This window comes from Leptonychotes weddellii, chromosome 10, assembly GCF_054177405.1.
Source record: "Leptonychotes weddellii isolate Sample4059 chromosome 10, ASM5417740v2, whole genome shotgun sequence".
NCBI classification, from domain to species: Eukaryota; Metazoa; Chordata; class Mammalia; order Carnivora; family Phocidae; genus Leptonychotes; species Leptonychotes weddellii.
In genome coordinates this window covers 24543979-24568231 of record NC_138378.1, presented here as the reverse complement: position 1 = coordinate 24568231, position 24253 = coordinate 24543979, and the positions used below count along the sequence as shown (strand labels likewise).

General features: G+C 48.6%; 1 protein-coding gene across 4 annotated transcripts in view; it reads right to left on the bottom strand.

The window, feature by feature from the left end:
* Window positions 1-2635: 2635 nt before the first annotated feature.
* HCK (HCK proto-oncogene, Src family tyrosine kinase) overlaps window positions 2636-24253 on the bottom strand; it is a 39420-nt gene continuing 17802 nt past the window's right edge. For 2 of the 4 annotated variants that reach the window (XM_006746958.3, XM_081833061.1), the window contains 11 exons: window positions 23141-23183; window positions 22685-22787; window positions 21800-21898; window positions 18562-18665; window positions 15622-15771; window positions 15157-15309; window positions 13491-13670; window positions 12377-12453; window positions 6856-7009; window positions 5814-5945; window positions 2636-3152 (listed from right to left, as the gene is read on the bottom strand). In XM_006746958.3, coding sequence (XP_006747021.1) covers window positions 2950-3152; window positions 5814-5945; window positions 6856-7009; window positions 12377-12453; window positions 13491-13670; window positions 15157-15309; window positions 15622-15771; window positions 18562-18665; window positions 21800-21898; window positions 22685-22787; window positions 23141-23183 — 1398 coding nt within the window. In that variant the 3' untranslated portion in view covers window positions 2636-2949. The remainder of the gene's footprint in view (window positions 3153-5813; window positions 5946-6855; window positions 7010-12376; window positions 12454-13490; window positions 13671-15156; window positions 15310-15621; window positions 15772-18561; window positions 18666-21799; window positions 21899-22684; window positions 22788-23140; window positions 23184-24253) is intronic. The other 2 variants (XM_006746959.3, XM_081833062.1) reach the window with 1 other exon arrangement.

Sequence of the window (24253 nt, the reverse complement as noted above, 5' to 3'; positions counted from 1 at the left end):
AATTGTTTCAGTAAATATCAAGGAGTGCAATTACTGGATTGTATGGTAAGAACATGTTTAGTTTTTTTTTAAGATTTATTTATCTGACAGAGCACAAACGGGGGAGCGGCAGGCAGAGGGAGAGGGAGAAGTAGGCTCCCCGCTGAGCAAGGAGCCTGACGCGGGGCTCGATCCCAGGATCCCGGGATCATGACCTGAGCCAAAAGCAGACCTTAACCGACTGAGCCACCCAGGTGCCCCAGGAATATGTTTAGTTTTGTAAGAAACTGCCAAATGTCTTCCAAAGTGGCTGCACTATTTTGCATTCCCGCCAGCAATGAATGAGAGTTCCTGTTGCTCCCTGTCCTTGCCAGCCTTTGGTGTTGTCAGTGTTTGGATTTTGGTCATTCTAAGTAGTGTGCAGTGGTATTGTTTTAATTTGTATTTCTCTAATGACATAAGATGTTGAGCATCTTTTCTTTTTTTTTTTTAAAGATTTTATTTTTATTTATTTGGCAGAGAGAGAGAGACAGCAAGAGCAGGAACACAAGCAGGGGGCATGGGAGAGGGAGAAGCAAGCTTCCCGTGGAGCAGGGAGCCCAATGCGGGGCTCGATCCCAGGACCCTGGGATCATGACCTGAGCAGAAGGCAGATGCTTACCGACTGAGCCACCCAGGCGCCCCTTGAGCATCTTTTCATATGCTTATTTGCCTTCTGCATATCTTCTTTCATGAGGTGTCTGTTCAGGTCTTTGACCATTTCTTTATTGGGTTGCTTGTTTTCTGATTGTTGGCTTTAGGGTTCTTTGTATATTTTGGATATCAGCCTTTTATTAGATATGTGCTTTGCAAATATTTTCTCCCGGATTGGAGCTTATCTTTTCATTTTCTTTTTTTTTTTTTTAAGATTTTATTTATTTATTTGAGAGCAAGAGAGAGAGCACAAGCAGGGGGAGTGGCAGGTAGAGGCAGAGAGAGAAGCAGGCTCCCCGCAGAGCAAGGAGCCCGATTTGGGGCTCGATCCCAGGACCCTGGGATCATGACCTGAGCTGAAGGCAGACACTTAACCGACTGAGCCACCCTCATTTTCTTAACAGTGTCTTTCTCAGAGTAGAGTTTTTAATTTTAATGGAGTCTAATTTATCAATATTTTCTTTCATGGCTTGTGCTTTGGTGTTGATCTGTCCCCATGTTTTAATCTGTCTTTCCTGTGACCAGAGGCATAAATCATAGTATAGGCAGTGTAAACCAAAAGAGCAGGAGGATGCGAATTGACCCCTGGTCTTGTCTATGTAGCAATAGGCTCCCTCTTATGGATTACTGAACAGCAATACAATGTACCACAAATTATGAGTGCAGATTCCTACTAAAGGAGCCTGAGCTCTGCTTTCAGATACCCAAAGACATATCCCAAAGGAGAAAGCAGGAGAGAAATTCAGTTACCAACTAGGTAAGTTGAAACACTGCTACCTTCATTTTCCACAGCTTATTCCCAGTTCCTCTGTGCTACTCAGGGGTGCAGAATCAATTCAATATAGGGTTCCAGGGGCCCCTGGCAGGTGCTGTGATGTAAACCCTTCAGGAGATGCAGTAATATAGAAAGGTGTCAGTGGTTCCCCATCTCCCTCTCCACCTCTTCCCAGCATTCCCCTTACAACGAAAGCTAATGCTTTCAATTGAAACAACATGCAGGAAGGGCCCACTGCCTCCTTGTCTTCTCTGCTTCCATCCCACATCTCCCTCCCCTCCACTGAGAGTTTCCCATGCAGGCTACCAGATACCTCTCAGCAACCACATCTCCAGACCCTGGTATTCCTACAATGGTGGGTACCATCTTAACAACCATGATGGCTGCTTGGCCATGGGAAATGCCCAGGCTGTGGACAGCCCTGCAGCCCTAGGGGAGACCCAGACTAATCAGCTCGTGTATCAGTGCAGGTTGTCGGGAAAGTCAGGGCCCCAGTCATGAAAAATCATTCTTATCATCTTGGCAAACTCAGCTCTTTGGAGATAAAAACCCATCCAGCGTCCCTGTGCCAGTGTGATAGGCAGAATAACGTCCCTCCTCCACACCCAAGATGTCTGTCCTAATCCCTGGAACCTGTGAATGTGTTGTCTTACGTAGCAAAAAGGGCTTTGCAGATGTGATTAAGGATCTTGAAATGGAAAAGTTAGTCTGGATTATCCAGATGGGCCCAGTGTACCAACAGTGTCCCTACAAGAGAAAGAGGGAGGCAGGGGACAGAGAAGGAACTGTGATGACAAGCAGATTGGAGTGATGAGTGTAAGAGAAGCATGAGTCGGGGACGTGTCAGCCTCTAGAAGTCGGAAAAGCCAAGGAAATGAATTCTCCCCTAGAGGCTCCAAAATGCACACAACCCTGCCAAACCCATTTCAGACATCTGACCTCTGGAACTGTAAGATAATGAATTTGTGTTTTAAGCCACCAAGTTTGTGGTCATTTGTTACAAAAGCCGTAGGAAACTAACACAGCCAGTGACTATTTGGGGGCAGTTAGAAACCCTGGGAGCCTTGGACCCCACTTGTCTTCATGCTCCTGGTCTTTGGAAGGGTCCTTCCCCCCTTTCTGACTCGGCATCCAGCAAAAGGGCAAATAGATGATATTCAGGAACTGGCAGGACAGGACAAGCTGATCTGTCAGTAAAGCCTTTAGCATTTGTATCTTTTATTTAAATATTTATTGCATTATTTTTAAAGTTTCCCATCCAAACCACAGCTGCAACTGGAATCCAGCTGTCCCAGGCAATAGAAATATCAACTTGGGGTCTCCTGAGGCGGGCGGATTGTAGATTGCTGGAGTCAAAAAGAGATTGTTCCGGTTCAGCCCCTTGACAGATGAGGAACTGTGGCTGGAACTGGGGGTGGGTGGTGTCTGGGACTGGGAAGGGTGAGCTTGCACCAGGCAGATGGCGCTGGAGGCACCTCTTAGACCCCGCCCGGGTGTGCCCATCACGGCTGCTGTTGGTACTGGCTCTCAGTGGCCGTGTAGAAGTCGTCCAGCACACTCTGGATATATTCGAAGGTGGGCCGCTCCTCAGGGCGGTTCTTCCAGCAGCGTGTCATCATTTTGTGGAGCTCCTCGGGGCAGTGCTCTGGTCGAGGCATGCGGTATCCATGCTCCAGTGCCCGGATCACCTCAGGGTTTGTCATCCCTGAGAAGGAGCCATGGAATTAAAGAGGGAGGGACTGGGACAGGGAAACCCGGAGTGACAGAGACTGTTGCCTCCCCAGCAGCTATCACTTCCCACCTCCCCTGGGAGCTGAGCCCCCCCCCCACTATGAAAGCCAGGTACCCCTTCCCCAGCCTCCCCTACAGCTAGGGCAGGACCATGGCACCCAATTTTGGCCAATGGCAGCTGAGGAGCATTGTCCCGGGAGACTGCCAGGAAAGGTGTTCCTCCCATGGAAGATACACCCTTCCTCTTTCCAACGACACTGAGAAACGACCTGATCCTTGGAGCTGAAGCACCACACGGGGAAGACAATCACAGAGAAGCGAACCCACAGACCTGAGTGCTGTTGAGCACCTGAACTAGCCAGTCACCAATGCCAGACTCCTTATCATGGAGGTTAATAACTTGCCTATTGTTTCTGCCCTTCTTAGTTATTTTCTTAGAGCCTAATGCATCCTAATGGATTTGGTTCCATAACCCAACACCTGGCTTTTACTGGTGTACTCTCAAGACAAAACAGGCAGTCTGTCTCAGTGTCACTCTGTGAATGGGACTATTTCCTTGTTCAATTGAAGTTTATGTGAAATATCCTTAAGAACAATCTTCTACATGTCTACAATGCCCAATTTTACATTATCAGTCTAGAGCTCCAAACTCATATATCCGAGTGCTTCCTTCAACATCTTTACTTGGATGTTACAAGTCACCTCAATGTAAAAGGGCTAAACCAGAACTCTTGAATTTCTAACCCCAGACTATCACCCATTTGGCTGCTCAATTAACCAAGAGGATCAACCTTGATTCTTCTCTCTCTCACCTTCCATATCAGCAAGTCACATTTTTCCTTCTTTTGAAAGATATTATCAACCCATCGATTTACCTCTGTCTCCACCACCTCTCCCTATCCCACTGCTGTGGCTGCTACCTTCTCCCCAGCCCCCAATCCACTCTCCATGCTGAACCAAAGCATCACTTAAAGATGGAAATCAGATGATGCCACTTCCCCGACTCAAACCCTCCAATGGCTTCCATACACTTACACTAACATCCACAGTCCACAGTTTTCAGCATGGCCATGGGCTCTCCCTGATCTGGCCCCTGCCGACCTCATCATTCACCATCTGCTCTCATTCCTTGTCTCCAGCTACCAGGCTTCCTTGTTCTTTCTTCAGACACACCTCAGAGCCTAAGAGCTAGCAGTGTCTTCTACCTGGAATCTTTCCCCTAGTTCCTCACTGAGCTGTCTTTCAACTCAAATAGGACCTGCTCTGACAGGAGCTGGGGAGCACCACAGGTGCCCCATGTCACTCCCTCTCACTCACCCTGCTTCGTTCTCTGCTCAGAAGTAACCTCCAGCTGAGAGTGTGTGTCTGTTGTGTGTGTGTGTCCCTCCAGGCTAGAATGTGCTCGACTCATCATATCCCCAGTGCCTAACACACAGGAGGGATTCGATCAAAACCAATGAATGAACCAACCGTCTATACCTCTTACTTCTAATCTTCACAACCACGTCTGCAAGGTAGACACCATTACCTATATTTGTTTAAAGGTGAAGACACTAGGGTAGGAGAAGTGAAGTGAATTTCTCCAAGTGTAATTGCTGATGGGGTGAGATTCAAATTCAGGATGGTTTATATACAAAGTCAGGGACTCTTTATATCTGCCTTTCTCCTTCTCCCCAGTGTTCTGGCTACAGAACAGGAGACATCTCAACCAGAAAGGAACAGAGAATAACATTATTTATGGACTCACAGGCAATCTACATGTTGGGTATGTCTTTGTGACTACCTGGTCTACTCAGCGTAGGGTGCTGCCCATAGGCATGGGGATAAATTAATCCATTCAACGAACCGTTATTAAGAACCCACCATGTACCAAGAACAGAGGTGGGCAGTACACATACACTAGTGAGAAATACAGACATGATTTCTGACCTCACGGAGCTCAGTGTCTGGTGGGGGAAAATATTAAACAAATCTGTAGTTGTCAATTGCAACGAATACTATGAATGAGACAATATGGGGTATTACGAATGAGAAGTAGCGGTCATGTAAGATACTTTAGATGACTGGATGGTGGGGTACAGAATGAGATGAAGCTGGAGAAGTAGGCAGGGGCTGGATCATGTAGGACCTACAGGCCATAATTAGAAGTTTGAGATTTTGTCCCAATTACGATGAGAGACCATTAAAGAGTTAGAGGTGGAGAAGGGACAAGATCTTTTTCACAATTCTACAAGGATCCCTCTGGCCTCAGTGGAGAATGGCCTGTCGGGGAGAGGGACAAATGCAGGGAGACTGCGTAGGAGGCCACTGTACCATCAAGGTGGGAGATGATGTTGGCCTGAATGTGGGTGGAGACAGTGGAGTTAGACATGAGCATGTATTTAGGAAGCAAGTGGCCAAAACCTTGGGACTGCTTTGGATGTAGTAAGGGGTGAGAGAAAAGGAAGGGCCAAAGATGTCCTCAGATTTTCAGCTTAAGAAACTGGGTAGATGGTGGTACCTTTAACTGAGATGGGGCAGATGAGGGGAGGTTGGGGGCAAGGATCAAGAACTCCATCTGAATGAATACACTGACAAGAGAAGAGACCCAGGCTGGGCCATGGAAGCAGCTGCAAGCTGATGCCCCCTTCGCTACCTGGGTAAGGGATCCGGCCATAGGTGACGATCTCCATCAGCAGAATACCAAAGGACCAGACGTCTGACTTGATGGTGAAAGAGCCAAAGTTGATGGCTTCAGGGGCTGTCCACTTGATGGGGAACTTGGCCCCTGTGGGATTGGACAGAGCAGAGTCAGAGACAATCTGGGAGCAGTCAGGGCTGGGTGTCTGCTAGGGTGAGGAGCAGGACAGGGGCAAGGCTGCTAACATCTGCCCCTACGTCCAGCCTCCACGGAAGCAAGGGCTATCCATCCTGAGGACAGATGTCTAGAGTGGAGGGGAAGGGGCAGAGGGGTTTGGGGCGTGCCAGGGGAGCTGGCACTCTGGACTATCTCATTGATTCAGCCAATATCCCAGTGAACTACAGCTCCCAAAGAGTAGAGTCCTTGAGGACTTCTATAAATGGAATCATACAATATGCAGTCTTTGTCACTTAACATGATGTTCTGAAAGTTTATCCACGGTAAGCATCTAGTCCTTCCGTCCTTTATTGTGGCCGAATAATGTGGTCTTGTTGCTTCTACTTTTTGGCTGTCACAAATTATGTTGCTCTTCATACACAAGTTTGCCTGTTTCTGAATTTTATGTAAATGGTGCCATCCAGCTCTCCTTTTTTTTTGGGTCTGATTTCTTTCATTTCAATATTATGTCTTTGAGAGCCAACCATTTGGTTGGGTGGAGCACTGGTTTGTAATTTTTCATTGCTGCCTAATATTATATTACATGAATGTACCACAATTTATATATTGGTTCCACTACTCATGGATATTTGGATTCTTCCCAGTTTTTTCTATTACGCATAAAGTTGCTCTCACCCTTAATTTCCACATGCATTTGGCTAGCTCAGCCTAAAATTGATCAGAGTCACTTGGTGAGAGTCTACAGACCAGGATACTCTGTCCAGAAGGACTCCAGCAAGCTTACTAACACATAGCTAATACAGAGACAGACACATGTCTTGACTCTCAATGCTCACAACCCATCCAGGGGCCCCATGGGTCCCTTGGCAGCGCTCCCTACCTTCCCGAGCCATGTATGCGTTGTCCTCGATGACACGTGCCAGGCCAAAGTCGGCGATCTTACACACCAGGGACGCAGAGACCAGGATGTTGGCGGCTCTGAGGTCTCGGTGAATGTAGTTCCTCTGCTCGATGAAGGCCATGCCTTCTGCAATCTCCACCCAAAACAGAGACATCCTCATCTTCACATCTGGCCCAGCCCAAGGCGGGTCCCACCCAAAAACACAAGAGGAGTGTCTAAGTTTGAGAAAATAGGAAAATGTGTGTGCCAGCTTCCCCTTTCTTGTGGAAGGGTCCTGAGCGCAGGTTGGCATTCCTCTATCTCCCCATCTAGGTTGGGGGGGAATCTGAGGGCTGGGTCACTTTAGAAGCTTCTTTGGGATTCCAAGACTTCCAGAGACTACTTTGAGGAAAGAGCAATGGCAATGGCGTTATTTCCTCAGGACCTACAGACACACACACCAGAATACTATGAGGTCCTCTCATCCCCAGCCTTCTTTCTGGAAGACAAGCTAGGCTAATGTCATATTCTGCTGTATCTCTTGTACTTTCTTCATCCTCAAGCCTGGGTAGGGAAAATTCATGTATTCATTCGACAAGTATCTACTGAGTGTCTCACGGGTGCCAGGCATATTATTTGAACAGCTGGTGAGCCAGGCAAGACCCCTGCAGGTAGTAGTAAGTGCCGTAAAGGATAAAGCAGGATAGCAGGACATGAAGTGTAGACTGCGGTTTTGGATTGAGTAGTCAGAGAAGGCTGCTTTGAAGAGGTGAAATTTTAGCAAAGATCTGAGTAGTGACAATAAGTGTGTCAAATAAGAGTATTCCTGGCAGTAAGAACATCACGTGCAAAGGCCCAGAAGTAGGAATGAATTTGGTGTTCATGGAACAGGTGGCTGAGCAGAAGTTGCCACAGAGAGATGGGGGCGGGGTGGGGGGAGTTGAGGTTGAGAGGGAGGCTGCTGACTGTGAAGAACCTTCTAGGTTTGGAGGGGAGGTTGGATTGTACACTGAGCGCAATGGGAAGATTGTAGAAGTCCTCTAGCAGGAGTGTGACATGGTCTGATGTATATTTTAATGCCATCATGCCTGCTGAATGAATAATAGACTGTATGGAGAATTCTCATTCACAATGGGTCCCTGGAAGCCTCTGATGGAAAGATGTGGGATCTTTCCTTAGGGACTTTTTTTTTTTTTTTAAAGATTTTATTTATTTGCCAGAGAGAGAGCATGCGCACAAGTAGGCAGAGCAGTAGACAGAGGGAGAAGGAGAAGCAGGTTCCCCGCTGAGCAGAGAGCCTGATGCAGGGCTCGATCCCCGGACCCTGGGATCATGACCTGAGCCTAAGGCAGATGCCCAACCGACAGCCACCCAGGTGCCCCCTTAGGGACCATTTTCAAGGGCTTGTGCATTAACCCTCCTAAAGAGGTTTATAATTAACACCCAGACACCTAGAAAATAGCGTTTATGGCTTACAAACTGGCCTTTGAGCTCCTCGAGCCAAGTGTTATTACAATCTCGGTTTTACAGAGCAGGGGACACTTTTTCCATATCATCCCATCAGGAAAATTCTCAATGTCAGACTCAAACCAGTCTGCAGATTTCCAATCCATGTGCCCCATGTTGCCTCTAATTAAAGCAGAACTCCAGTGCTCTGGAGGACTGCAGCTGGGTGCAATCTGGTAAGATTTGTGGGGTGGGGTCGGGGAGCCTGGCAAGACAGACCAGACCAAGACACAAGCCTGCTCAAGGTCAGAGGCAAGGGGTGGCGCACTTGCGGGAAGTGGTCAGCAGGGGGAACCTGGTGGCTACCAGAACCGAGGTGTGAGGCTTCAGACTTTGTAACCAAAACTTGAGACTGCTTTTGCTTGGAGTCACAAGCCTGGGGAGAGATGAGACAAGGTCTTGTGGGGGGCAGAGGGGTGGGGAGGGGAAGGGATTTATCAGGAGTCCTCAGACAACAGAACAGTTAACAAGGACTATTATGCTAATGGCAGGCACTGTAGCTTCCTCATTTACTATGAGAGGATACTTGAGCTTAAACAGCATTTGCTCTGTGCTTTGGGGAGGTGCGCCTGCTATCAGCCCTATGTCATGGGCAAGAAAGCTGAATTCTGGAGAAATAAGTAACTGGTCCAAGTGGAGACCAGTAGTGGAACTCCAGCATCCCTGCTCAGGGTCTGGGCACTGATCCATCACTCTACCTGGACTTTTGGCCTTGGATTTGGCACTAATGAGGCTAGTTACCATTTTTTTCAGTACCCACAGGCAGACATTCATGTTATTGATTTTCGCATGCACTCAGGGGGGCAGGTGGGATTAACCCAATTTAGGAGACTGTAGAGGATACTGCCTAAGTAACTCCGCAATTACTCTGGAGTTGGACCAGCTCAGCCTGAGCCCCACAGCTCTGGGACCTCAAGCAAGCTACTTCCCTTCTCTTGCCTTACTTTTCTTCTCCGTAGAAGGGAGGACATCAACAGAACCTGCTTCTGAGGGGTCATGTGAGGATGAATCCTCTAAGTCTACATCAAAGGTGTAGAACAGTGGCACATAAGTATTCACTTCAGTTGTGGCTCTTCATGCTCCCTGGTGAGGAAAGTGACATTCAGAGAGGTTAAGCATCTGGCTCAAAGCGACACAGGCAGAGCTGGGTTCAAAACCAAAACTCTATGTGACTCCTAAGCCCAGATGCTTACATAGTGTTGTTTCTCAAGGATTGAATGGATGAATAATGGAGAGGTTCACTGGGCTCAGGGTTGGTCTAAGAGCTAGGGGTTGATGAAGTGGTGACATTTCATGACCACCAAGCAGGCTGCCCTGATGTTGGGCATTAAAACTTGGGTTTGAAAAAAACAAAAACAAAAACTTGGGTTTCCTTCTGAGAGTATCAGGGAACCACAAAATCAGAGCTGGAAGGGCCTAATCTGGGCTCTTACAACTGAATCCCACTGATTCCTCGGGGTTGCCGGTGGGGGGGGTGGGGGACAAAGCAAAGGGCACCCTCTTCAATCTGAGCAGCTCTGTTTTGACCTATTTTAAAACGTTCAGCTGCTGTCTAAGATTTCATTTGACCAACAGATTTATGGCTTTATAAAAGGCTTTTGAACTTGAGAAGCACAGATGTGGTCTAATTCCCTCATTTGACAAATGAAGACACCAAGGCCTGTAGTAGGTCTGAGGCCCATACGGCCAGTGGGTGAGACATGTTCTACTGCACCGTCTGCCTTTCTGGGACTGGAGGTGAAGACCTGGTCCCAGGTTGCCTCCTTCCTCTCCCTGGGCCCTCTGCTCCTGGTTTCTGTTCTCCCATCTGTGAAGCAGGGAGAGTGGCGTTTGCCCAGGCTGACTCTCCCCCAACAAGAGTTCTGCCAGTTTGATGGTTATAATTTAGTTATAGGCCAGACTGTTGTTTCCCTAGGGACAGGGACCACTAAAGTGAAAATGCCAGGCCTTGATTTCCATATGGCTCCGGCATTCCAGACTCCAAAATTTAAAGCCTTTATATATATCTATATATATCTATATATATCTGTATATATCTATATCTGGACATTCCTCTCCTGGGATTTGCATACCCCCATGAGTTCTGCCTTAGGGATCTCCAGAAGGCTCTAGGCAGGTCTCCCTTAACACCCTCCAGGCTGCAAACCACACCCCCTTCATCTTTGCCAGCCCCAGGTACGGGCTGACCAGGCCCAGCTCTTTTGCTTTTTCCCATGGGCTTTGGCACAGGCTGTTTCTTCCATCTGGAGTACCCTCCTCTCTCCAATGCAGCTGCCTAACTTCCACTCATCCTTCAGGGTTCAGCCCAGAAGCCACTTCCTCTGGGAAGCCTTCCTGGGTTGCTCCTGGACCAGGCTAATTGTTCCAGCCACGACCTCCCACAGCATCCCTTTCCTCCCCCGTTTTCCAACAGAGAGGAGAGAATGGGAGAGGACAAAAGCGAAAAGCACTCAAGCGGGGAGTAAGAGGAACTGCAGAGAGTGAAGGGAAAATGAGAGAGAAAATGGGATTTTCAGAAGTGGTCCTTTGGTTTGTTTACATTATTTATTTTGCTGGATACTGCATCCTTCGGCGCTGATCCAGGACCACTTGGGTAACGCCTCTCTTAGACATCCAATTGTTTAATGTCTATAAATTCTGGGAGGACAGAAATACTCTCCATTTCATTCGCTGCTGTATCCTCCCACCTCAACACAGTAATTTAGGCAAACTACTTCATCTCACTGGGCCTCAGTTTCTTCATCTGCACTCAACTGCTTCGCAATGCCTTACTTTCCTATTCTGTAAAATGGGATGACTTGTCTGTGGCTGGACTGTTACATTGGTGGCCCCCAATGGACTGTGCCTCCTGGGACTCATGCTCTTATGCAGCCCCCTCCGACCCTGAGCCTGGGCTGGGCCGTGGGCCATGTTTTGGCCAATGAAAAGTAGCAAAGCATGATGGGAGCAGAGGATTCACAAGTGCTTGCACATTAGGGCTTGGTCCCTTGGAACACTCCCTCTTGGAACGTAGCCACCGTGCTGTAAAGAAGCCCTGATTGGACTGCTGAGTGACGAGGGGCCACAGGAGAAAGATCCCAGAGGCTGAGCCACCATGCCGGACATTCTAGCCCCAGGCAAGCTCTCAACAGAAAGCATCCATGTGACTGACCTCAGTCTAACCACCCAGCCAACCCCAGTCAACGCACAGCATCACAAGAAATAATAAAGTGTTGTTGTTTCAAGCTACTAAGCTTTGGAGGAGTCTTACATAAGATAATAAAGGGGCGCCTGGGTGGCTCAGTCGGTTAAGTGTCTGCCTTCGGCTCAGGTCTGATCCTGGGGTCCTGAGATTGAGTCCCTGGTTGGCTGGCTCCATGCTCAGTAGGGAGTTTGCTTCTCCCTCTCCCTCTGCCCCTTCCCCACCTCATGTGCTCTCTCTCGCATGCTCTCTCTCTCAAATAAATAAATAAAATCTTAAAAAAAATAGATAATAAAAATCCCACTCTCTAAGTTTGATGTGAGGACAAATGTGTTAATGCCTGCAAGACACATACAAAAAGTGTACAGTTGACTCTTTAGCAACGCGAGGGTTAGGACCCCTGCACAGTCAAAAACCCAAATACAACTTCTCTCTCCCCCAAAACTGAACTACTAATAGCCTACTGTTGACCCAAAGCTTCACCAGTACCGTAAACAATGGATTTATACGTGTTTCATATGTTATATGTATTATACCCTGTATTCTTACAATAGAGTCAGCTAGAGAAGAGAAAATGTTATTAAGGAAATCATAAGAAAGAGAAAATACATTTACATCACTGTACTCTATTTATAAAAAAAGAATCTGCTTCTAAATGGACCCAGCGCAGTCCAAACTCACATTGTTCGTGGGTCAACTGTATGTTCATACTGAGCACTCAGTGCCTGTCACCTGTTATTGCTGGTACTATTATAGCCCGAGCCCAATAAGCATGTGTTAAAGAAATCATTGAGTTCCTGCCCCCCCCCCCCAACATCCCCCTTTGACTCTCACCTGGGCTGAGAAGTCAATGAGCTTGGGCAACGGCTGCTTGCTGCCCTCCGCACTTTTCAGGAAGTCCAGCAGGCTTCCTGTGGGGGGAGGGGAAGCAACACGTACTACTCAGTACTCACACTCCCTTGGTGTATGGTTAAAATTGCTCATAGTCATGGATTGAAATAGGGGCACCTGAGTGGCTCAGTTGGTTGAGCATCTGCCTTCCACTCAGGTCATGATCTCAGGGTCCTGGGATCAAGCCCTGCTTTGGGCTCCCTGCTCAGCGGGGAGCCTGGTGCTCCCTCTCCTTCTGCTTCCTCCCCCCTGTTCATGCTCTGTCTCTGTCTCTTTCTCTTAAATAAATAAATAAAATCTTTAAAAAATAAAAAAAGTAACAGATTTAAATAAGAATATTTATTTACCATGTCTAATATTTGGGAACTAGAATTTCAGTGTTTTAAAAATGACTTTGTGATTACTGGATGGGGACAATCACGATTTCTTTGACTGAGATAGCTTTCTGAGCCTGGTTAACTGGGGGGGGGGGGGCGTGCTTTTCTGGTGCTGGCATAATTGTGTATTTAGAAAATGAAAAGCGTTTTGAGATTTCAAAATCACACCCAATGAGGTTGTGTGAGATGTTTCTGTTTATCGAAAAATGGGCAAGGATTGAAGATGGTGGTGAAGTGGTGGCCTTAAAAAAAAAAAAAAAATCCCTGGGAAATCTTGGATCATGGGCGGGCAGGGTGGGGGCAACCTGGAAGGAATGCTTTGCCAACTCTCTTTTCCACAGCATTGGTCCAGACCCGGAAGACTACAGGAGAGGCACGGAGCTGCCCCCAGCCTCGAAGGCTTATCCTAAACCCATAAGCCTTTCCTACCATCACCCAGTCCCCTCTCCTGTAGCTCCATGAGCTCCCCTTCTCCTGGCATCCCCTTAAATGATTTCACCCCATTAACCAGGAGAGCTGGGCCATGGCCTGTCAAGGCCCAAGTACTCAAGTTCAATAAGTACTTGTCAGAAGAGCTCCTGGCCGGACTGGAGGGCAAGAACCATGTCAGGATCACCTTTGAGTGTGCAATTGACCAGTATGAACCAACACCTGCATCCCCAGTGCCCAGAGCGCAGCACCTTTGGCCATGAACTCCGTGATGATGTAGATGGGTTCCTCTGTGACCACTGCATACAGCTTCACCAGCTTGTCATGCTGCAGAGTCTTCATCAGGTTGGCCTCTGCCAGGAAGGCCTCCACAGACATGCTCCCTGGCTTCATCGTCTTCACAGCCACCTTGGTGTGCTTGTTGTAGGTGGCTGGAGCAGGAGAGGGAACAGGAAAGGTGGTCAGAACCCACTGCTCCTTCCCCCATGGCCCTGGGAGGCCCCGCTGCAGAACTGCTTCCTCCAGAACGCCTTCCCTGTTCATCTCAGTCCTCAGAGAGGGGAAGGGAGACGCAGGCTTTGGCCTAAGAAAGATGTGGGTTAGAAGGCTGGTTCACCACTTTTTAGCTGTGTACCCTTGGGCAAGTCACTTAACCTCTCTGAACTGTGGTCTTCTCATCTGCAAAGTGGAAATGATCAGCACTGCCTTTCAAGGGCTGTTGTAGGGATTCAAGAATAACCTCAGAACCTCACTCAGATTGTTCCTGGTGCACACACATACCCACCACCTTTGCTTTGTTACTTACTCATACACACACACCATCTTTGCTTAAAATGCTTTAATCGCAACACTGCTCTCAATTAAATGACCAGTCTCGTCATGGTCCACAAAACCCTGCAGGATTTGGCCTCGCCCACCTTGCCAGCTTCATCATCCACCAGACACCCCCTTGCCTTTTGTGCACCAATCAGCCTGCATATCAGTCAGTCTCAAGCACCCAGCTCCCCCTCCCACCACAGGGACTCAACCCACCCCACCCCTGCCTCATCTTGTTGATCTTGTAAATCTCATAATTACTGTGTTTCCATTTTTGCCTTGGCTGCCAGGAAGCTCAAATCTAGATTTGAGGTCTTCCTGCAGTGAGAGTCTAAGGCCTTATATAATATTTTTAGTTTTCCAACCTTATCACTCAGATCCACTTTACATTCTTCTCTATAATTTCTCTGCCACATTCTCTTATTCAATGCCTGGCACACAGCAGGGTCTCTGTAAATGTAGTTGAAATGTGTGGATTTTAAATTTATTTTTTCTGGCTGAATTGTTTGCATCTCTGTAGGTTGTCTTCGCTCCCACTTGGAACATGGTGGAGTGCACCAGGCATTGGGCCAGGCATTGCACCTACCCCGCACTCCGCAAAGCAGGCATTGCTGTTCTCAAGTTATTAGGGGCAGGACGGCAGGGGTGATGCACGCCTTTCTGGTGCCCCACAATGCCCTCGCGTGGCGCTGGGCACATGACGGGTGCTCAGAGCAGCTTGCTCATCAGTTGCCAACACTGAACGTACCTGAAAAATCTCCAAACTACATTTCCCCACTCTTAGTTTCCATCATCCTAAGACGCCTCTGATGATCTCAACCCCAAACTGGTGGACTGTCCCAGCTCCATACGAGGGAGGGGAGGGGGACCCCTCCTGCCCAGAGGGGATATTTGGACCCCAACAAACCTGGCCTCAAAGGCAAATCAGCGTTTGCATAGCAGGATAATGTGGTTGCTTTCAGAGGAATTGCTCCTTTACGGTTATTATTCATATCTCCTCTTCCCCCCTAGGTGGCATCCCCACTTTGCCTCCAGCCGTTCCTGGAAGCAATGACCTCCCTCATTCGGCCCTCCCTCCACCCTCTGGCCCTGGGTCCTTACCCATCCAGACTTCCCCAAACTGCCCGGCTCCAAGTTTCTTCTCCAGCTTGAGGGATTCCCGGGGTATCTCCCAAGCATCTTTCTCCCACGGCTTCTGGGGCTTGGAGGACATGCAGGGCACTGTCAGCTTCTGGCAGAGTCCATCACTCCCCTCTGGAACACAGCCCCTGGTCAGTTGAGGGCAGCCAGCCAGAGACTTCCCCTCGGAGGCCTCCCTGCCCGGTCCACTGCCTGTGGCCAATGTTCCAATGGGTTACCACTATCGGGGACACGAGGACAGAGCATGATGAGATGTCACCTTGACCCTCCTGTTCAACAGGACTAAGACTTCCAGAGACTCAAAGCAGCTATTTGGGGAAGGTCAGGAAGAGCTCAGCGGGCCTCAGAGGCTGCAGCGCACCCTTCACTAGGATTCCTGGGAGACGGGTCCACCCTGGTTGGGATGCAGCCCTGGGCAGGACTCACTTTTGTAGTGGGCCACCAGCTCCTGCAGGGTGCTGAAGGTGCTCCGTGGGGAGATGTAGAAGCCCCCACCGTCCAGGGTCCGGATCTTGTAATGTTTCACCGCATCCCTGTGCTGGGGGTCATAGTCTCGCACAGACAACGAGTAGCTTCCTGCACAGGCCAGAGAAAAACCCCTCAGGAGTGAGATCTCAGAGCCCGCCACCTCCTGTTAGCACCCTGACGCCCGTTCCTGGCACCTCCGTGGGGGCACCAGGGCAGCGGAGTGCAGGGGAAGAGTGGGCTGTGGGGTCAGGCTCTCTGGTTCTCGTCCAGTCTCCTCCATGTCCAGCTGTGAGACCCTGAACAAGTGACCATGTCACTGCTCTGTGCCTCAGCTTCCTCATCTGTAAAATGGGGTTGGTCATCATACCTCCATAGCTCATCACATTGCCTGATGATTAAAAGAAGTAATGCTGTAAAGCACTCAGGATGTGAACACTCAGCACATGTCAGCTCTCATCAGCATCTTCATTATCTCGATCTATCTATCATCTATCATCTATCACAAAAGCCAAGACACCACATCAGATTGGTAAATAGGTTACTCAGAAACAAACAAAAAGATCCACAACAACAAACGCAGTCTGACTCTTGAAATATAAACACTGAAATGTAAATGTCAACATTAGATGTCATGGTAGGCTGAACAACAGCCCCCTGAGATGTCCGTGTCCTAATCACTGGCACCTATGACTTTGTTAGTTTAAAGGGACTTGGGGGATGTGATCCCGGTAAGGATCTAGAGATGGGGAGATTGTTGTAGGTTGTCCAGGTGGTCCCGAGGGAATCACAGGGTCCTTATAAGAGGAGGTGGGAAGGTCAAAGTCAATAGTAGGATAGGTGAAGATGGAAACACAAGGTTGGAGGGATGTGAGAAAGGGGCCATGAGCCAAGGAATGCTGCTGGCGTCTGGAAGCTGACAAAGGCGAGGAATCAGATTATTTCCTGAAGCCTCTAGAAGGAACCAGCCCTTCGGACACCTTGACTTGAGCCTAGCGAGACCAATTTCAGACTTCTGACCTCCAGAATTGTAAGATAATAAATTTATCTTGTTCTAAGCCACGAAGTTTGTGGTCATTTGTGACAGCAGTAGTAGGAACCTAAGGAGCATGACATCACACAGACCAGAAACACACAAGTCTTTCAGTCCCTGACCATGCTTCTGCATTTGCAAGCTGTGCATCATTGGGCACGCTATTAGCCTCTCTGTCTCTCATCTGCTCTATGTGCACTGTGGGTACTATGTCATAGGATTTTGAGGAGTACAGCTTCCTCATCTGTATGTATCTTGATGATGTATCTCATCATCGAGATAATAAAGATGCTGATGAGAGCCGACATGTGCTGAGTGTTCACATCCTGAGTGCTTTACAGCATTAATTCTTTTAATTATCAGATATTGTTGCACGAATAACAATTGACCAGATATGCCAGCCACTGTTCTAAGAACTTCGTCCAAATAAACTGTGAGTGAATATGAATAATTGTCACAAAAATGGATTGTAATTATATGAATATAAGGCATTATGTTATTCATTATAGTGAATGAATAACCCCATGAGGTCAAGGTTTTAGCTCACATTTTAGAGGCAAGGAGATTGAGGTCCAGGCAGGTGAACTAACTCACTTGCAGTCATGCAGCTGGGAAGGGGCCGAGCCAGATTTCAAACCCAGGCAGCTGGCTCCGGGCCCCACTCTTTGCCACTCTGCCGGGCCAAGGTGAGGCTGGCTTGACTGATACTAGATAGGGGTGGGGTAGAATCTGAGAAGCAGCAGGATGGAATTCAGGGCACTCACGGTGCCAGTTTTATTAAACTGGCTAAACTGGCCCCTCGGGTCCTCTGTCTGGGGGGACCTGTGAGAGTGAACCAGGCTCACCTTCCTGCCCTTCAGGGCTGGGGTGGTTTCTTGTCTCCCCAGCCACTATCTTCAGGATGGACCAGCTCAATCAATCCCCCAGCTGTCCTGGGAGCAGCTGGAGAGAAGCTGGGGACTGTGTATAGCTTTGCCTTTTTTGTCCTATTTCCCTTGCCCTGAGGCTTGAAGGGGGCTGGTTGCGTGGGAGGAAATAAAGCCTAAATATGCACTGGCCTGAAACAGTGATGGCGAGTGGCATTATCCTACCATGTTCGGGCTTGACCAATTTGGATATCTAGGGGTAGAGAAGAAGGCCACGCAGATGCCTTTGATGGATGTCCCCCAAACTGCTCAGGATACTGCGAGGTCACACTTTATGCAATTTACTTGCTTAATCTGAGCCAAGCAGCTTTGAGACCAAACATATTAGTTAAGGTGCACCCCATGTGTGAAGTCTGAAATCACGAGACTCCTTCTTGACATCCATTCCTTTGGAAAAATTAGCCTCAATGGATGCTAGTTTATGTGATGTTTTTGGGTACTGTTCTTCCTTCCTGGGTGACAACCCAGCAGAAAGCCCCCGTCACAGCACAGGAATTTCAGGAAGTAGTTCGCCAACATGAAAACTTCCAAAAAACATCAAAAGAGCCAGTTTAAGCAGAGTCTCAGAGGAGGCTGGCCTGGGGCTCTTCCGGCGGCCTGGTCTACCCCTTCCTTATGGAAGGAGGGGGAATCAGGCTTCTGGACAAGATATACTGTGATGGGTATTTTAAGTAATATAAGCTAGTGAAGGTCAAGCTTCAACACAATATTGTTTTTCGGGGTCCACAACCACTTGGGCCTACGTCCAGGTACCCAACCAGGAACTACAGAGGCTGAGGACACATAAACCAGGCTCGAGCAAAGGGCAAGAGAAAAGTTGGCAGTCTGGTGGGCTGGGTGAGTGGCTCAGCCCTCCCGGGGCATTTGCAGAAGGAGAGTGGTGGCCAGTCATGCCTAAGGTACCCCTGCAGGATGGGGCAGGGTGGGCAAGGCTGGCGTCACCTTTGGTGGTCTCGCTGTCCCGGATCAGGAAGGAGCCCAGCACGTTGCCCGGGGCCAGGAGTTGGCGCTCTGCATCCTTCCGGCTGATGTCCTTGAAGAACCACCTGGTGGAGAGGGGCGGGAGCAGCGTGTGAACCTGGGGTAGGGGGTCCTGCCCCATTCACACCGGGCACCAAGAGACTGAGAGCCTGGCTTCCTGTAGCATCGATTTTCCCACAAGATTCTTTTGGGAAAAATAACCATTCTTTTGATACGGAAACAGACATTTTACCAGGAGTGAATTCAGTTTGCTGAGATGGAAACTTATGCAGTTTGGGGAGCTTTCTTTAAGAAAAATAATACCAAAAGAAAGATTTCCCCAAAAAAAAAACTGTAAAAAAAAAAAAAGAAGAAGAAAAAACTTTTTTTAGAGAAAAAGAGTACAGCATTACAATACAAAATGCCCATGGGTCATTTCATTGCCACCCAATGTGAGGGATATGGTGATGGATAGAAAAACTGACTGGTAAGATACAGCAGTCTTAACCAACTGTGGTCAAAATCTTGCTTTTGCCAATTTCAGAGGTACACATGAGCATCCTCTCAGGGTCTCAGACGTCCATGTGAGTGGGGGCCTGAACTTTGTAAACTTTACAATGTATCCTCTTCTGTGTGTACAAAGTTGAATATAAAGTCAACACGAATTTTCAAGCTAAAATGTGAGATTTCAATAATTTTATACTTGGACCTTTTCATTTTTCTCCCTGAATGTTTGGGATATTGAGTGGAAAAGCCCAAGCTGCAGCAGCAGCCAAATCCATTCCTACCCTCAGCAGGGTGAGGAGTGGTTCATGTGCTGTAATGGAAAACGTCCCAGACCTAAGGTCAGCTGGCTTGCACCTGCCACAAATCTGCTATGTGACTTTGAGCAAGTCACTCTCCCTCTTTGGGCCTCTGTTTCCTCTGTATCAACTAGGGGAGAAAGACAGCTAACATTCATCAAGTTCTTGTTATCCACCCAACAACTGTATGGAATTATGGCCCTTATTATCCCCATTTTATAGATGGGGAAACTGAGGAACAGAGAGAGCAAGTTACTTGACTGGTGTCATATAGCTAGGAAGTAGTGGAGGCAGGATTCAAGTCCAGGCGATCTAACTCTGGAACCCACACTCTTCGTCACCATGGGACACTGCCCACCTGCCTTCCCTGCTTTCATTTTTGAACTGATTTGTGCTATGGTGAAATATTCAAGCAATATAACAGGGTACACGGTAAGAGCTGTCTCCCTGGCAATCCCACCCCTGGGAAGTTGTCCCAGGGATTTTGCACAAGGAAGAAATGACAGATACACAAGGAGAGTCACTATAGCCCAGGATTGGAAGCGGTTTCAGTGACCACTAAGAGGGGACGGTAGGGCGTCTGCATGATGGACACTGAGCCTGTACAAGGAAGGTGCAGGACGGTGTGTGTAGTAACTGCCACTGGTGTAAAATAAAGGGAGATATATGTATTTTCTTACACAAGTATTAAGCATTTGGGAAGACTCATAAGAAACTGGTTGCTTCTGGGGAGGGGAAGTGGCTGGTTGGGGATAGGGTGGAAGGAAGACTTTTCACTCTGTTCTATGTCCTTCCCCACTATTTGCATTTTGAAACAAAGTATTGTCTACTTCAAGGAGGGGGAGGAAGATTCCTCCCCCACCCCCTTCCTTTCCAATGCCCTGCCCACCCTCCCCCAAGGCACCCTCTGCTGGCGGCTCCTTGATGCAGACTCAAGAACGTGTGAGTGCACTCGGCAAGCCCGATGTCTGTTTAGGTCAGTGGTTTTCAAGGTGAGTCCCTGGACCAGCAGCATCAGCCTCACCTGAGAACTTGTTAGAAGTGCAAATTATGAATCAGACAGTTGAGGAGCAGGGCCCAGAAACCAGCATTTTAACCAGCCCTCCAGGTGATGGTGATGTCCTCAAGACCGAGAATGACCTTTGTTCACAAATGATAGCCCATAATACATGTTGTCTGCACCCTGCCTTTTCCATTTAGCAAGAATGCTGCCTTGAGGAGTACCACCAGCAGGTGCCTCCTCTAAGGCTGCTGGGAAAGGTGGGGTGTGGGCATTCTGTGAGTGTTCAGATCCTGGAGTCTGGGAGCAGAGCACTGGATGCCCCAGGAGAAAGCCTAGAACGAGTAAGAAGGAACCAAGCCCCGCCTGCCGCGTGTATGGGGTGTGTTAGGGGGTGGTCCAGGACAGAAGGGTCAGAGGTGGGAGAGGGGCCTTCCTCACCGCCACAGAGGGGCCAACTTCACATAGCAAAGAGGTTTCATGTGCACTAAGAAGGGCATGACTTTAAGATGGGGAAAGCCCAAACATTTTAATTTTTAATAGGTCAGCATTTCAAACCCTCAACACCATTGAGCCAGAGGGAGGAGGAAGAAGAGAGAAAACTATAGGGACCGCCATTTCTTAACTTTTTGAATGGCTGCTTGTGAACAGGATCTGTCATCGCCCCGTAGCTTGGCCAATCTCGCCCACCACGCTGTGAACATCCCCAGGGAGCAGCCCTGGGTCACCTTGTGTCCCTGGAACAGGGCTGCTGGGTGCTCAACAAATGTCTGTTGGGTGATGGGACGGATGCATGAATGCCCTATAACTGTTTATGTTTTCAGAGTCAAGCTAGACACAGAGGAGAACCTGCAGCCTAGCCTGCTGTGTTACAGGGAGCTCTCTGAGGGCACGGGTAGTCCCCTGTCTGGCACAGGGCTTGGTGATGGGTGGGCACATATTTACTGAATGAACCAAATGAGGGATGGCTGACCAGGTGTGGGCTGGCTCGCCTCTCAGAAGATCCTCTTTGGTGTGACCATATCCTTCAGTCAACAAATATGTATTGAGCACCTACTGCAGGCCGGCCTGTGCTGAGGATGCCCTGGCAGACAGACAAGGTCCCTGTCCTCAAATGCTCCCACGTAGTGGGGGACACAGGCAGTGAAGGTGTGAGCAACCACAGAAACAAGATTGTTCTTGCTAGCGAGAAGTGTTCAGAAGGGAACAAAACAGGTCTCCACGAGAGGTCCCCACAGGGGATCCGCCTTAGGGCGGTGGCCTGAGACCTGAAGGGCGAGAAGGAGCCAGGCAAGAGCAGACCCCTAGGAAGAGTGTGTCATGCAGGGGAGACAGTGAGTGCCAGAGCCCCGAGGCAGGAACAAACCGGATTTTGCTCATACTTCCTTCTGTGGGGCAGGAAAAATGGAATACTTACTCCTCTGTCTCCAGAGAGTCAACGCGGGCAACGTAGTTGCTTGGGATATAGCCTTCTTTCTGGGTGGCCAGGGATCGAGCCTTCCACCATTCCCCAGACCTGAGGACAGGAGAGAGCAAAGGAGTCAGGGAGCAGAGGGAATGCCCTGGTCCTCCTGGGCCCCCCATCCTTGGCCTAGAATACCTCCCCCCCAAACCCAGGAAGCAGATAGGGTAAGAGGCAGGGTCACCACAGTCCCAGCCCCAGCACGCACTCCATCATTAGGGTAGGGATCTTTATAACAGTCCCCACTGTGCATCTGAGGGTCTAGAATCAAGCCCCGTCCCTGCATTCATAGCCCACAGCCCTAGGCCTCTGGCCCCACTCTTCCCCCAGACTTGCAGTGGTCCATACTTAGGGTATGGGGTCCTGTGCCCATGGCAGACTCATTTGGGCTAACAGCCACAGAGAGTGGTGTGACCAAGCATAACCACTCCCATTCTTGAGCCCCAGCACACAGTGACACTACACAGAGGGTGAAGACTATAGGGGACTGGAGGTAGGAAACTTCGAGATCCAGAGATCTGTGAAAGCAAAGGTACCTCCGCAGGGTCTGGTCTACAGATAAACCTGTAGTTTAATTACAGGAGCCCGAGGAAGGCCTCCCTGAGAAAGTACTTTCACCTGTTCATTGTTGCCTGGATGTGCACTGCTAGTAAGTACACAAGCTCCTTTGTTGTGGCTCTCGTCCAGGTTAACAGCAAACCCTTCATCCTCTATTATGATTCTTATCAGCCATTTACCCTCTAGTATAAGATAGTCGATCAGGTTCTTTATTGACACACAAAAGAGAGCATGATTGAGTATTGGAGGTAGCTATGTCTTAGGAGTGGGATAGAGACTCACTCTTCCAGGACCACCATCTGATCTCCCTTCTGGAAACTGAGGTCTTCGTGGTGAATGGCCTCATAATCATAAAGGGCAATCACAACGATGTCATCAGGACCTGCTGGGAGAGAGACACGTGGGATGGTGAGGCTTTATCTGAGCACCACCAGGGCTCTGGGTGTTTTCTATCCCAACAACTGGCGCCCAGCCCTGGACCCACTGACATGTTTGTTTCATGGTATAAATAAGGATTTTGCCATGTGGGGTGCGATTCTAGAGTTTAAAGCTAAAGGTTTGCATTAGTAGACAGTGTAATAGAAACAAAATAGCCTGTACAAAGTACTTTGGGAACAATTTAAAAGATTTGCAAGGGTGATTTTGACTGTTTGGGATTTTTGCCTTAATCTCGAAGCACCTAACCTAACCCTCTACATGACACAAGACTCCACCACATTACGTTTGCCAAATACTTACCAACTGTGGACCCTGGTGGGTTGTTGTTGCTGTTGTCAGGATGCTGTGGGGAAGAAATGGGAGAAGGGGATGAATCTAATAGTGTGTGGGGAGCCACAGAAGGTCTGTGTCAAAACGGACACCCAAGAGTATCTCATCCCAGCCCTGTGTGTCATGGGAGGAGGATCTGAGAGGGCTGGGGACATATGTGAAGTCACACAGCCCATGAGGGACACCACAAAGATCCAGGTCTCTTGGGTTGTGGCCTTGGCCTTGGACATACTGGGGGCCTCCCTTGACATATGTGAGGGGGTTGGTCCAGATCAGTGTTTTCTAAGATATGTTTGAAGAAGCTGTAGGTCTACCAACATGTTCCATGCATAAAGCCTCCATTATGTATATGAAGGACCCTAAGTGATCATCCAGAAGGGATCTGATGCCTACACATGGTGCTCCAACAGCCCTCAGGGAAGTGGAGCTTCATTCCCAGCACAACGAGGCCTTAAAGATACACTGTTGAGTGAACAAAGCTAGTTCTTCAGAATGAGAAACACGATCCATAGAGAACACGTACACACACATCCTAAATACGTTCTGTGGACACAAACTCTATGTGTGTGAGCAGGACACTGGTCAGAAGAAACTGTAGCTTTCACTGTAATTTGTGATTTTTCTTTTCAAGGGGAATGTGTTTGCATGTTGCACACTTAAGTAAACTTAGAGAAACAGGTATGGGAAACAATGAGAAGTTTGTCTTTTTGGGGGGAGATCCACAAAGCCCATTAAGATTCATGAAGCTCTGAGGACTCCCACAGGGAAGGAGCCTGTTTTGTCCAGTATTTTGTAAACTGATTTGGCCTGGGAACCTTTTCTCTGAGGAACACTTACTAACTTACCACTGAACTAATGCCCTGCAGGAGAACGACAAATGGCTGATAAGAGCATCCCTTAAATATGATGCTCAGAAGACAACCAAAAACTGGTGGGAGAAAACCCTCTGTTTCCTACTGGTGTCAAGCTAAGAAGGCCTTGGAGAACCTGGAGCCCTAGCCACAGAAAGGGCCCAGGGCCATGCAGGTTAGGAGAGAGAACACATCTAAGAGTGACTAAGGGTTTAGGATGTCAGTTCAGGAC